This window comes from Gossypium hirsutum, chromosome D13 (assembly GCF_007990345.1).
Source record: "Gossypium hirsutum isolate 1008001.06 chromosome D13, Gossypium_hirsutum_v2.1, whole genome shotgun sequence".
Classification (NCBI taxonomy): Eukaryota; Viridiplantae; Streptophyta; class Magnoliopsida; order Malvales; family Malvaceae; genus Gossypium; species Gossypium hirsutum.
Genome location: NC_053449.1, coordinates 49,914,439 through 49,929,399, shown reverse-complemented (window position 1 = coordinate 49,929,399; position 14,961 = coordinate 49,914,439). Strand labels below are relative to the sequence as shown.

The window sequence follows — 14,961 nt, the reverse complement described above, 5'->3', positions numbered from 1 at the left end:
TTTGATTATATTTGAAAAGAAATTGTTCAAAACGGAAAGAATGTCGTACACGACTTATAATGAATATACAACATACACTTAAAATCCATAACATAATATGCATCATAAAATATACACATAGCATTGATACTAATAAATTGAAATGCATGAATAATAATGTAAGAAACAATATAGCAATAACATTAATATAATAACAAAACAAATACAATCCTAATAGATATAGCACTACACCAAAATAGGCTTTTAGCGGCGCTTTTTTAGGCCTTTAGCGGCGCTTTGCAAAGCGCCGAAAACAACGCCGCTAAAGAACGCGTCGCTAACTTTAGAGGTGTTTTTTTTCTAAAAACGCCGCTAAAGACCAAGACCTTTAGCAGCGCTTCTCCCACAAACACTGCTAAAGACCAAGACCTTTAACGGCGCTTCTCCCACAAACGCCGCTAAAGACCAAGACCTTTAGCGGCACTTTTCCCATAAATGCCGCTAAAGACCATGACCTTTAGCGACGCTTTTATCAAAAACGCCACTATAGACCATGACCTTTAGCGGCGCTTCTAGCAAAAACGCCGCTAAAAACATAAACTTTAAAAAAATTATTTTAATCAAATAATATTTATTTTTATGATAAATATTATATTATGTTTTATTTTTAAATGTGAACTTTAAATATACTTTTTAAGGATAAATAAAAATATTATGTAAATTAAATTTTCTATAAAAATTTTAACTTTAAAACTAAATATAAAAATTAATGAATTTAGTTTTAGAATTTAAAATAATAAATTAATAACACAATTAAAATCTAAAAGTTAGAACTCAAGTTGCCGTAAATATTAAAATAAAAAAAAATTTAGAATCAAAACTAAAATAAACAATGGAAAGATAGCTACAGAAAACATTTATCCTTATGATAAAATCATATACACCAATGCATACAAAATAAAAATTTAAGCTTCCTATACATACACCAATTTGTTGTAGTTATCTGTCTCATTTATCCTCCTCTCCACTCTCGCAGTCTGAACCATAAAGAAGACAACACCACCAGTGTTTGATGGCTCCAAACCTGAAAAGATTAAACTGACTATTGACTTGATCATGCTAAGTTTATATGCTAAGAAAAGATGTTATAATTGTGGTCAGGAACACTAAGTTTAGGATTATATAATTTTCAGATTCATTCAAATGCAACTTTTAAGACAGTTTCTATTAAAAGGGACCAAAACAGTTAGTGTTCTGCTCTACTTTGCAAGTCTAAGATAATGGAGATTTCTGAATTAACCACTCAAAATCGCCAACTTTATCAACAAGCATAAGAATTCAAAATCTTTTAGATTATTTGATAAATAAAATATTTTATCTTTCTTGCCAATAAAATAAAATAAAATAAAATAAAAAACAAGAATCAAATTAGTTCAACTCCAAGTCCTTAGTCAAATCAGTTCAACCTCAAGTTCTTTGTCAAAAGAAAAGAATATATATAAAAAACCATACCTAGTTTGATTGGCAAAATGTCGTTTTCTTTGGTAGGCGACCATTGGGAAGTTTAACAATTAATTAAGAAAATGAAAAGAGATAGACCTTGAAGAGTTTTTGCAAGCAAATTGATTAAACTTCTTCTATGTTCGAATTTTTTGATATTCGATTCTTGTTTTTTATTTTATTTTATTGGTAAAATCAACTTAATTAAAAGCTATTTCAACACTACAATTGTAGTAGTTGTGATGTAATTAGTGTGTGCTTAGAAGATATATAGTTAATTCAAACCACATTATTACCCAACAAACAGTTTCATACCTATGATTATTGGAGTCAGCTTCAACTTGGATTTGGACCCACCTATTAAATTACAACATACCACACAAAGCAATAAATTAGTTACTTTACGATTTCAATTATTTAAATAATTTCAACTCTTTTTTTTTTTTTGAGTTAAACATTCACATCAAATTAATATTACTATCTTAAAACAGAAAATAAATAACATGTTGAATTGTATAAATGGAAAGTACATACATACCTCTGGTATTATTGCTTCCAGTATTTGTTGGGGATGGTGGGAGAAGGGCTCGATGGCATTCTTTGGTATTCGGGGAACTCTCAAATCCTGATGGGCAGTAGCAGAATGTTTGATTGTTGGAGTTGTCAAAATCGCAGGCTCCACCAGAAGCATTGCACTTCCGGCAGCTTTCCGTATCTTCCTTCCATTGCACCTCAAATCCTGTTTCCAATGCTTCTTCCAAATCCAGGGAATCATTTCGAAGTCTTTCCCAGGAAGATTGAAGAATCGGGACTCTAACATTAGCTGAACATCCATCTGGACGAATGTTATCTGTAGTTATGGAAACATTGTTGTAATTTGAAGAATTGCAAGGGAAGATTCCAAAACTCGATGAAGATTGGCAGTCATAAGACAGAGTAAGATTGGTATTTCCAGAACCGAGAACGAATGGCTCAGAATTCAGGATCGAATCTTGAATTGGAATTTGAGGATGACAAGAGCCATTCTTGATGAAGTCCTCCCTCGCAATCCTTAGAATTTGATTTTCATGATGGATGTCCAGCACCTCATACTTTACACGAAAAATTTCAATCTTAGTGGTATTAGTAAAAACGTCACAGTGAAGCGCCAAACCAGGATGTCCGCATTCTGGATCTCGATCACCTCCAGAGAAAGGATATCCAATGGAGATATTCCCACATTTAAACACTGCATCGCGGCACTTCTCGTACAGTTGATCGGGATTGGGTAGTGAAACAGGAAACCCAAGAATAAGCAAAACAGAAGTTTAAAAACAAGCATCAGATATGAATATAAATCCAACACATTATGTTATGTAGCATATTTATGATAAAGTTATGTCAATGATGCCCTACACGCTCCCGTTTACTCATTAATGGCCACCAAAATGATGATTAAAGGACACTAAATAAACCCTTTTCTCACTTTAAACTGAAGTAGACAAGTAATAACAAAAAAAAAAGGAAAAAAGACAGAACAATGATTAACAACATAGCCCATGTTAAATTTTTAATCATAGCAAAATCCATTTTTCTTAACAGTAAATTACAAACTTAGCTCAGCCAGTACTTAATACTTATGTTGCGAAAAATGGTCCTTGGTTCTGTTTAAGGTATGCATGAACAACGCTCTCATTTCACCATCCCTGTAAAATGAAGCTAGAAGTCAAAAGATTCTGTGAAAATTACCATTCATTCACTACTTTTCAAATTCTTCAAATACGCTATTTTCTTCATTCATTACTTCTTTTTTTGCTACTATTGTATTTATGTAAATAGTAGCAGAACAATCCTGAACTGCAGAAGGCATGTTAAAAAGCACAAAGCGAAAACATAGAGAAGCTTCTTCATGTGTATATATATAGTACTAAGCAAATTAGAGATGTACCTTGAATTGAACCCCAAGACTGAAATTCTTGTGAAAAATGGAATGGTTCCTTTCATCAGCTTCATCCCCGGGAGAACACTTGACCCCACAAATTGAACAGGCATGGAGAAGAAAATCAGATTGACCTAACTCTAAATGAAACTGTGCATAACTTCTCTTCTTATTTAGATTTCTCCCATTTACTAATAATCAAACAAACAAACAAACAAACAAAATTAAATCCAACCAAAATTACGAACCCGAAGCGTCCTTGAAGCTTCAGTTAAAACCAAAGGACCCCCTTGGTGATGCGAGCTAACTCCTCCAACCACCGCTGCAAGCGAAGAAGACGAAAGACAATCTGCCACCGCACGACGCAACGGCTCCGGTGGCTTCTTAAGCGACGAAGATCTAAGCCTCGACACTCCACTGCCTGCTCCTAACTGAAGCATTAAACCCCCGGGCTCCGACCTGGACTGAAAGTTATAGCCATCGGACTTAGGTTACACTCCGAATCCACGCACAACCGTCTGTCAAACTTAACTCCAATTTTTTTTTTAAAAAAAGAGTTTTTAAGCAATTAAAATCTTCTTTTTCCCCCTCAATTCAATCGTTACTACATTTCAACAGAGAACAAAGAAATAGAGAAAGAGAGAAATTTGTGGAAGATTCAAAATCTTATTTATTCTGAGAGTAAAAAAAATGAAAATAGAAGAGGGAAAACTGGGAGGAGGGAAAGTGGGAAAAAAAAGAGATTTTGAAACCGCGGAAGCCGCTATTGCTTATCGAGGCATTTTTTATAGAAATGCCGCAAAAAATTATTTCATCTTGAATAAAATGATTCCGTTTTACTCAATTAAAAATATTTTATTTTGTCTGCTAAAAATTATTAGTTAAGTGATTTTATAAAATATTTATTATTTTTATTTTTATAAACTTGATTTTTATAATAAAAAAACAAGTACTTTCAAAATAAATATCGTATATTTTAATAAGAAAACAAATGATTAAATGGTTGTATTTAATTATTAAGTTAAAATTATCTAATGTAAGATTGAGATGTTAATCATGATTTTATATTATTCTTTTCCAATCTAATCTCCATTTTATTAGAGATATTTCTTCCTAACTAAAATATAACTATATATATTGCTAAATGTTCGATGTGAAATGATTTTAGTTTTTTTATTTCATTTTTATTTGTTATAATTTAGTCCTATCCAAAATAGATAGTTACCTATCCATATCAATTACTTTTTATTTATTTATTTATCAATGTTTTTTTTTAAATCTAATATTTAAATATATCAAATGGTTTATATTAAATATTTTTAAATATAAAAGCATTAATTGATTATATAAAATTTCATCATTTAACAAATCTCAAGTAAACCTTAAATCTTAAACCATTTAATATATATAAATTCAAAAAACTAGTTAATCTAAACCCAAAACCCTAACTCGACCCCGAATCTCTAAACCCTAAATCACTAACCACAAACCCCTAACCTCCAACCCCTAACCCCAAACCTTTAACCCCTAACTACTAACCCCTAAACTTTATTAAATATATAAATTAGAAAAATACTAATTAATCTAAACCCTAAATCCTAACCCGAATACCTAACCCTTAAACCTTATTTAATATAAATTAAAATACACTAATTAATCTAAACCTTAAACCCTAACCTGACATCAAATCCATAAACCCTAAATCCCTAACTCTTAATCTCTAACCCTTAATCCCTAACCCTTAAATCACAACCCTTAAACTAGAACCCCTAATCCATAGTCCCTAATTCCATAACCTATAAACCTTAAAATTCTAACTCCTAAACCGGCCTTAAATCCTAAATTAACCATATATCCTAAACCATATACCCTAAACCATATATATTAAACCCTAAATTATAATGGCAATTACTTAAATATTTTAAAATTAATACTACCGTATCTTTTACAATAATATATGAAATTATTAAATATATAAATTAAAAATCAATCAGTCATGTACCCAAAAAATTTTAAAATTATTTTAAATAATAGTAGTTTAATTTTTCCATTTTTAACAAATATTTTTCTATGTTTTTTATTTCAATTTATTTATACGTGTCATTATTTCAAATTTATCCATTTTTAACAAATATTCAATTAAAAATAAATTAAATTTTAATTAATATAAATAAACAATTAAATAGTAATTAGACAGATAAAATGTTTTTGCGGCGCTTTTTCAAAAACGCCGCTAAAGCCCAGAGCATTAGCGGAGCTTTACAAAAAACGCCGCTAAAGCCCAGAGCATTAGCGGCACTTTACAAAAAATGCCGCTAAAGCCCAGAGCATTAGCGGCGCTTTTCCAAAAATGCCGCTAAAGCCCCGAATGGTCTTAAAACGTTGGGCATAGGTTTTTTGCGGCGTTTTCTCAAAAAGCACCGCTAATTCTCATTTTTAGCGGCGTTTTACGTAAAGTGCCGCTAATGCTCGATTTTTAATGGCGTTTTTTATCCAAACGCCACTAAAACTACCGCTAAAAGCCTATTTTGGTGTAGTGTAGATTTGAAAACATGTGAGGATAACAAATAAATAATTAATAGAATGAAATTGCAATAATATTGGCAAGAATTAAAATAAACAAAATCAATATTTAAAATAGTGAATAAAAAAATAAAAAAAAACCTAATGTAAGTTTGACCAAAAATTGAAATAAATAAATAAATAAATGGAATATTAAATAAAACTATTTTGTTTTGTTTAAAAGAAAAAAATAAAATAAACAGGCTAGGGATCGAATTGAAAATAGACTGAAATTCGGGGGTTTAAATTTGTAAATAAAGTGAAAAGCAGCTTGGGACTGAAATGAAACGCGCGCTAGGAACAAAGGACCAATTACACAATATTTCTAGCACCAAAACGCGGCGTTCAGCGCGAAGGACCGCACATGGTTAAAGGACCCGAATGAAGCAGGAACAAAATTTGCGGGCCCAAATCAGAAACAAAAAAAGGAGTCAGATTGCATAACAATGCAAAAGTGGAGGGGCTAAACATGCAATTAGCCCCTCCAAGCAAAACACGCGGATCCTTAGCGTTACTGGGTCGGGTCGCGGGTCAAACATCAAAACGACGCCATTTTGGCCACTGATGCTAAGGCCCAAAACGACGTCGTTTTATATCCAATATAAATACTAAAAAAACAAAAAAAAACAGTTTAACCCTACTTTTCTAAAAAAACAGAGAGCTTTCAGACTCTCTCTCTCGCAGCCCTCCAATTCGGCTAATAGGGCCGTCATCGGCACCGCCGCCCGCCGCCGCCGTGCACGGCTGTAGGACGCCCAAAGTTCGTCGCTTTTCAGTGATTCCAAAGGTACACTTCTTTTTCTTCTTTTATTTTTGTGTTAAAAAAACAGAATAAAATAAAAAAAATAAAAAAACAATCGGGGAAGACTCTAAAAAACAACTCTGAAATTTTTGTTTTCTGTTTTCTTTTTTATTTTCGTTTTTTAAAAATATAAAAAAATAACAATGAAAATAAAGAAAAAGGAAAGATTGAAATAAAAAAAACTAGGAAATCACCTTAGTTTTTGCTTTTTTATTTCTTAGTGTTCGTAAAAAGGAAGAAGAGTTAAACAAGCATCTGATTTTGGCTTTATAACCGAAATACAAAACTATTTTTCTCTATATTTTTCATTTGCCATTTTGTTTTCTGTCGTTTTGTCTTCTCTTTTTTGTTGTCTTCTTCTTGCGTGTTACAGATGGTAGCAGACACGTGGGTAGCAGCGCTTGGCGAGCGACGGCGGTGGCCAAGGGACGTGCATGAGGTTGGCAGAGGCGGACCTAGGTGCGGCACACCTAGGGTTTCTGCTAGAGGTGCTCATGCGCCGGGCGGCCCGGCCCGGCCCGACGGCCCGCCCGAAATATGGGAGGGTTTGGGTAAAAATATAGGCCCGAAATATGGGCTTGGGCAAAAAAACAAAGCCCGATTAAAAAACGGGCCGGGCCTCTGGCACCACTTTTTTGGCCCGAGCTCGGCCCGGCCCGGCCCGAATAATAAATTTTTTAATTTTTTTAATTTTAAAATACTTTTAAAATACTTTTTTTTAATTTTTTTAATTTAAAAATATTTTTAAAATACTTTTTAAATTTTTTTAATTTTAAAATATTTTTAAAATACTTTTTAAATTTTTGTTTTAATTTTTAAAATAAATTTTTGGTATTTATTTAAAAAACGGGCCGGGCCTGGGCTTATGAATTTTTTCTCGGGCCGGGCATGGGTAAAATTCTAGGCCCATATTTCGGGCCGGACTGGGCCCGGGCCTAGGACCCGGGCCAAAATTTTTTTCTGGACCCGGCCCGGCCCATGAGCACCTCTAGTTTCTGCCTCTCAGTTTTTGCTGAAAATTTGTTTAAGTTTTATGGGCTGGTTGGACTAGGGTTTAGTTGTATTTGGGTTTTGTTTTGGATATTGGGTTTTGTTGGGCTAAGTTTGTAAGGTTTTTTTTTTGGGTATTGGGCAAATTTGTGCTTGTACAATATATATGAAGTTGAATGACATGGTTGCTATTCCTGTGAGTACAAGTCTTGGAAATTTGTGTTATTTATTAGGAGTTGAAGGATTTTCTTGTTATTTTTTAACTGAAGTTCCACTGCATGGTAGTGGAAGCATCACTTGCCACATAATTTGCTTTCAAAATCTAGTGGATTTTATCTTTATCATAATTTTGATGAAGTCATTATATTTTCAGTTAGGATTTGCCCATGTTTCTTTTTCTCCCTACCATTGAAAAAAAGGTATGTGCTTAACATGTTTAATTTAATTGATCAGTGTAATTTTTTGCGAATTTATTACCAAACTTTCTGATGAATGTCATGAAATTTAGTTGAGTTGGTTTATGCTTTTGGTACACAATACTTTGGGAATGGAAAGATTTATGTTTATCACATACTGAATTTAACTCCTTTGATATATTTTCTTCACATGAATTTAGCATTTGTAGTGTTTAGTAAGTTGGCACTGCTTGAGGTGTTTCAGGTTTGCCACTACCTTATATGGATGTAACTAATAAAGGCAAAATTCTATTAGAGCATATGGATGTGATTTCTTGACCTTTAACCCAATAACAATGGGTTGGATGAGAATTGATATTGCTAATTTGGTGATTTGCATTGTGCAGAATGTACCCAAAATTAATGGAGTAATACCATCAGTTGATGAAGAGACATCTGACCATCAAAGGCTGCATGATAGGTTTGGCTTGAATTTTTCCTTTATACAGCTAATGGCATCTTGGTCTATTTTTTTATTCTGTTATTTTGTGGCAATTAACTTTATCGCCTTAGTTCTCCACTGGTTGTTGTTGGGGGGCTTTGCACCTTATTCCTTTTTTCTTTTTCAAAGTACAGTGATAAATTACTTGTTTAAGAGTTTTTTCTTGTAAATTTGTAAAATATTTGAACTCTTGTATTGGGATCCATTTTGGTAAAGTAGTTGCTCTTTTTTCCCTGGGATCCATTTTGGTAAAGTAATTGCTATTTTTTCCCCTTTTCTCAACCATTTTTCAACTATATCTTTAGCCAAAATATTATCTAATTGAGTTGTTTTACCAAAATGCATCTCCAGTTCTCCCTTTTCTTAAAAGAAATACTTTTGCAGTAATGTTATTTGGTTATATTCTTCCTTCTTGTGAATGTTTGATTTTAATAGCATTTTAAATTTAGGACTAATTATTTTATCATTCAGGTTGCAGTTGTATGGTCTGGTTGAGAATAAGGTTCAAGGTGATGGTAACTGTCAGGTTGGTTTTTACTTTATTTCTCTAATAAAAAGATACGTCATATGCACAAGCATTTTGCTTCTGAATTTGTGAGATATAGATACTAACACATTGGTTGGAAGCCGCATTAATTAGGCATAAACACATTGGACGAAGGTACTATTGAAAAAGTTTTGTGCTAATACCATGAATGTGTTGAGACACTTTACTGTTTATAACCTTCATGGTAGTTCTATAGTGTCTACATAGTATTATTTCAGGATGGTGGAAATCAAGTCTTCTAGCAATTACTTTACTGTTCACAAGTTAGTGGACAGTATTCAAATGCCAACAGTTTGACCCTGAATTTGTACAGACTTCTAAAATAATGAAAATGGGGAAACATCATTTTTGTTTGTCTTCCTCTGATTCTAAAATAATGGAAATGGGGAAGCATCATTTTACGAAGAATGTGATGGGGAGAGTGAAGGCAATGGGAGGCTTGAAGGTAACCAACTTGGAATTTGGTGGAAACAAGATGTTTGTAACCCGAAAGGATCAGCAAGCTGTTGAGGTTTGGCAAGGTTCAACCAGAGGGTTTTGATCCTTTGGCTAGCTGTTGTAATTATAGGACTGTGTTGTATCTTGTAATTGTTTTATGGCTATTGATTTGATTCTTGGTGATCGAATTCATTATATCAAACAACAGATTTTTTAATTAAATATTAAATTATTAACAAGAAGATGCAAGCCTTTTCTGTTAACTGAATTGCCACTATTGCTGTTGCGTTTGTGATTGCCCTAGGATCTTCTTTCTTGGTTTTATTGTAACTAATCTCAGCTTTTGTCTAAATATTATATGATGTTTCGCTAAGCCCCGGGATAAGTTTTATGCAAAATATAATTTTCAAGTTATGTTAATATATGAATATTATGTTTATGCAAAATATAATTCTCAAGTTATTTATTACTTCTAATATTTTTTTATTGTAGAATAATTAAATTATTTGTTTCACTAATGATATTTTAGCACATTAAATATGTATTGCGGTTTAAAAATAATAAAGTAGATTATATATTATTTTTATATTATTATATATTATGATTTTAGTAAATTCATATAAGAATAATTTTATTAAGAATTTTATTAAATTATATATTTTTTTTATTAAATTATATTTAATAATAATTATGTTAAAATATGATTAAATTATTTATTATTTATATTAATAATCTTATTAAAATTTAATAACAATAACACTAATCATCTACCTAAAAATTTTTTTGCTAAGGGTATTCTAGTCATTTTAGTTTTTTTTCCTTATGCTATTACAACATCATTCCATTCAACCAAACACAAAAATACTATTACAGTTCTATTCCATTCCATTTAACCAAACAATTGAATTACTATTACAGTTCTATTCCATTACAGCTCTATTCCGTTACAGCGAACCAAACGTGCCCTCATCATTAACTGTATATGCATTAATTTATTTGACAAATAACTCGACTCGTAAGTGTTAATTATTAATTCAAGCTTATGTCTCGGCATGATGATTAAAATTTTAAATTAATTTTTAAGGTTTAAAATATTCTAATTGAGTCTTCAAATATTATTATTGTATAAATTCAGTCTTCAATTAGATTAACTGTTAACTTAAGCTTTAGATGTCGATTGAGTCTTAGTTCGATTGGCATGGACATTGATATCAATACAAGAGGATGTGAGTTTAAGTGTGCTAAAACAAAATATTCAAAATAAATAAATTAAGCTTTAGATTTTAGCCCAATTCTAACAATGATATCAAATTTTGTATAATTTCAATATATATTAAAATAATATATATTATAGTACAATAGAATAATTAATTTTTCTAGAAAAAATAATAATTAATTCATATAATTATAAAATAACTGATTAATTAATTAATTACTCAAATAGATATATAAAATAAATTGTACTAAGATTTGAGATATTAATATATTCAAAATTCATATAGCAATACAGCACTGATTTTTAACGTGATTTCCTTTTTCATTTTACCTCATGGTTCTCTTTTAATTCAAATAGCATACCCTACTGTTATCATTAATTAGTATGGTTTTCGGCTCATGCTTCAAGTTGGATTAATTATTTATTTATACTAAATTATAGAGTGAAAATATGTTATTTTATACATTTCGTATATTTAGAATTTAGTCACTTACTTTTATTTTAAGGAATATAATTATTTACCTTTTGGATTTAAAAATTCAGGTCCAGTTGATACCACCATTAAAATGTTTTTATTAAGATATCTGGTGTGACATTTTGGAATTAAAAAAATTATTCATTTGGTAATTATGTAACAAAAAAATAATATTGAAAATATTGATTATGATTTTTTTTCTAAATTGTCGCCAACATTTTGATTGAAATAGTTAACAATATTAACTATTGAGACTAACTAATGACTTTATAAAAGTAGAGGGACCAAATTATGTCAAAAATAAAATATGTAGATTAAATATCAAATTTTAAAATATTTTAAAGTCAAAATTGAAGTTTTAGAATAGATTTTACTACCATAATAATTAATCTTATGGAATGGGCACTTATTTAACTACAATAAAATATAAAAGTTGGTAAATTGATAAATTAAGTTTATGATTATTTTTTAGTTATTTTAGGCAAACAAATATCACAAGCAAAACCCCAAAAAAACGTTGAATCCAACATTAGAAGTTTTCAACAAATTCCAGGAAAGCTATGAACCCAAGTATAGGAGCTGGAAGATCGGCCGTGGTGGTCGGATGCAGTGTCGATCGGCAATAACGAAGCTATTTGATCATGCAATTCGAATTCAAGCGCTAAATTATCATATGTTACAGTCGATGATTGGCCGATGGAACTTTCGCCGTTGTTGATGTACCATTCGGGGATGGCCATCGCCATGGACGATGGATTTACGTGGGAGTAATCTACATGTTTTGTTGTGTTCGTAATCTGTTCTTTTAATTCTTCTTTTGCTTCCAACCCTAAAATCGTTTCAAGAGGAATGGTAAGGAAGAAGCAAAAAAGCTTGACAATTTTGGTTATAAATCATTACATTCTATGGAAACAAATAATATGAATAGAGAAATCAATGAATTTAGTCTCGATTCAGTTTCTATGACAAAATTGAAAGCAGCATAGCACTCAATTACTCATAGTTTTTACCGTATTTGAACTTCAAAAAGTAAATAAGCAATCAGGGGGGAAAATGCTGTGAAGACATGTACTTGAGTTTTTGTAGGAAGTGCAATAATTGAGAAACATCACCATTTACAGGTTCCAGCTTACTGAAAAAGGAAAAGAATGTTCCAAAATGCAAATCTTCACTATATAATGCCAAATATATGTAAATTTTTACTGGGTATATTTATTTTTTTCATATATTTAAAAATATATAAGTATTGATTTAAAAAGGGAAAGTCCAGATAAGATAGATGATAATTAAGTTCGATCCAAATATTTGCAGTTTCGTGTAAGATTTAATAACATGAAAACATGGTGAATTTATAAAGAGTGTGTATCGCATTAAAGGTTAAACTGATGACGACGACGATGATACAGAGATGGCTTAAGGCAAAAGTTCCGAGTATTCAATTTGTTTTCATTTCTAGATGTGTTTTTAACTTGTAGCAATTGATATCTAATCATTTTTATAGAAAAAAAAACCAAGTAAATAAAAATAAAACTGTCATTACACTGGAATTTTAGGCATTAGTAGGAATCCAGGAAAAAGGAAAAATACATCTAATTCTATAATGATTGAGATTTGAGGACAAAAATGGATGGATATGTGCTACAAGCATGCAACTGATATGATATGACCATTACAGACACTGATTTAAATTAAGTATTGAAAGCAAAATTTGAAACGAGGTACTGACCTGAAGCTAAACCCTCGGAGCTTGAACTTGGTCTAACTAAACAACTCTGACTCGCCATAATTTCATTCTTCTCATTCAACGCCTGAACCTCCTGCAACATATCCTCTACCAAGCCATTCCCACTGATATTCAAGCCCGAGCTATGGTGGTTGCTATTCTGAATCTGATTATGACTGCTGTAATTGTTATTCCCTTTAGGATCAAGTCTAACCTGTGAATTACCATCTTGGGTGAAAATTTGGTTTGAAGGGAGCTCGGTTTTCAACTGATTATAACCGAATCTGGGAGTCGATATAAACTGTCCCGGATCGAAATGGGGTTGGAGGAACCTTGACGATGAAGCCATGTCAAATGTGGTTTGATCCAAACAATATGAGTTGGAGTAATGTTGAGCGTTCAACGAGTTATTAGTCACGGTGTGGGGATTGAAAGGATCCGTTTTCATCAACGATGAAATGGGTAACATAAAGCTCGAACCCCCATTGTTGGTGTTGTTTTCGTCGTGTCTTGGTCGCTTGTTACGAAGGGGCTGTTCCAAGGAAGGCAAAGGTCTAGGGAAGTAAAAGTCGAGGGAGGAAGATGGAGTGTTGGATGTGAAAGAATCGGCTAGAGGGATAGACGAAAATGAAGGCTTATGGGGAGATTGAAGTGGAGAGACATGGGAAGGGCTTGGAAGAGGGGGCGGCGTTGAGGCTGGACTTGGACTTTGGACAGGCGGTGGCGTTGCGGTTGAATGTGGATCGTAGGAAAGAAGTCGTGGCGGCGGGGATGGTGATGATGATGTTAGCATGGTGGTGGAATGTTGGAAGGAGAAAGAGGAGGTTGAAGGTGGTGTTAGTACAGGCTGAGTCTGAGAATACAAGGATTGGATTTCAGGAGGGTAAAGTGGGAGACCTTGCCGTTGCCTTCTTTTTACCCTTGTGTTCCAATAGTTCTTGATTTCATTGTCTGTTCTTCCCGGAAGCTATCATCAATGGCGGATAAAAAAAAAAGGAATTTAGAATCAATTTTTTTAAATTCAGGGTTTCCAAAGCAATGCTATATATATATGTCTAATGTCAGATTCTAAGAAAATAGCTAAAAACAATGCATCGATTCCAAGAACCAACCACCCATCATATCATAGTCCAATAAAGTAAAACCATGAACAAAGTTGTAAAATTTATGAAACACTCAGAAAAAATGACCACACAAATTTATGAACAAAATGCAACGACAAATTCGAACAGATACAATGGAAATGGTTTACCCGAGCAGCCATACGAGCCCATTTATTTCCCAAGATAGCATGCAACTCCACAATAATCCTTTCTTCTTCAGGAGAAAAAGCTCCTTTCTTCAAGTTAGGCCTTAAATGGTTAGCCCATCTTAGCCTACAACTTTTCCCACAACGAGCCAACCCTGTATTCCTTTGCACTGCATTCCAGTTCCCTTCTCCATGAGTCCTCACGTACTCCGCCAACACCGCATCCTCCGCGGCCGTCCACGGCCCCTTTTTCAGCATCACACCTTCCTCTTTCTGCGTACTTACTTGGTGGTTGTTGTTGTTGTTTCCCATCATCGTCTTCTTCCTTGAATTTGTCTCTTCTTATTCTTTCAAACCTTATTATACAAATAATATACTAAATTAACCTACACGTAATATAGTCTTGGCTTTTTTTTTCCCTTGTATATATGCCTTGCTTGATGATAGTTATTGTTTTAGCCTTTGGTTTTGTCGTCTTTGTAATTGAAAAAAAAAAAACTTCAGAACTTTCTTTTAACCCCTTATAGGGTTTAATGGAGGGGCTTTTTTTTTTTGTTCCTTTCTTTCCCCTTCTCTTTTCTTCACAAAAAGGAAGAGGAGAAGGGAAAACAAAGGAGAAAATAAAATATTTAACTATGTAACTTTGAAGGCAGGTTTTTTTTTTC

At 32.5% G+C, this 14,961-nt stretch overlaps 2 protein-coding genes across 3 annotated transcripts; both read right to left on the bottom strand.

Moving 5' to 3' along the window:
* Positions 1-880: 880 nt before the first annotated feature.
* LOC107918691 (LEAF RUST 10 DISEASE-RESISTANCE LOCUS RECEPTOR-LIKE PROTEIN KINASE-like 2.8) lies at positions 881-4,154 on the bottom strand. Of its 2 annotated transcripts, none has more exons than XM_041109039.1 (5): positions 3,646-4,154; positions 3,407-3,547; positions 2,018-2,720; positions 1,795-1,836; positions 881-1,063 (listed from the first exon to the last, which is right to left on the bottom strand). In XM_041109039.1, exons 1-5 carry the CDS (start codon positions 3,835-3,837, stop codon positions 954-956), a joined length of 1,188 nt encoding a protein of 395 aa, XP_040964973.1. In that variant the 5' UTR covers positions 3,838-4,154; the 3' UTR covers positions 881-953. The 2 variants fall into 2 exon arrangements, with proteins under 2 accessions (XP_040964973.1, XP_016703764.1); XM_016848275.2 differs by having other exon boundaries at positions 3,407-3,484.
* A 7,576-nt stretch (positions 4,155-11,730) lies between these two features.
* Positions 11,731-14,961, bottom strand: LOC107919010 (transcription factor MYB120). The gene is made up of 3 exons (XM_016848553.2): positions 14,300-14,961; positions 13,051-14,014; positions 11,731-12,153 (listed from the first exon to the last, which is right to left on the bottom strand). Exons 1-3 carry the CDS (start codon positions 14,609-14,611, stop codon positions 11,864-11,866), a joined length of 1,566 nt encoding a protein of 521 aa, XP_016704042.1. The 5' UTR covers positions 14,612-14,961; the 3' UTR covers positions 11,731-11,863.

Excerpts from the sequence above, each read along its gene's own strand:
- LOC107918691 (XM_041109039.1), bottom strand. The coding sequence starts at position 3,837 with ATGCTTCAGTTAGGAGCAGGCAGTGGAGTGTCGAGGCTTAGATCTTCG. Across the intron at positions 3,548-3,645 it reads AAGCTTCAAGGACGCTTCGG|TTTCATTTAGAGTTAGGTCA; the intron begins GTTCGTAATTTT and ends AGTTATGCACAG. Across the intron at positions 1,837-2,017 it reads TGGAAGCAATAATACCAGAG|GTGGGTCCAAATCCAAGTTG; the intron begins GTATGTATGTAC and ends GTAATTTAATAG.
- LOC107919010 (XM_016848553.2), bottom strand. The coding sequence starts at position 14,611 with ATGATGGGAAACAACAACAACAACCACCAAGTAAGTACGCAGAAAGAG. Across the intron at positions 14,015-14,299 it reads GGGCTCGTATGGCTGCTCGG|CTTCCGGGAAGAACAGACAA; the intron begins GTAAACCATTTC and ends CATTGATGATAG. Across the intron at positions 12,154-13,050 it reads CTCCGAGGGTTTAGCTTCAG|GGTTGGAAGCAAAAGAAGAA; the intron begins GTCAGTACCTCG and ends AAACGATTTTAG.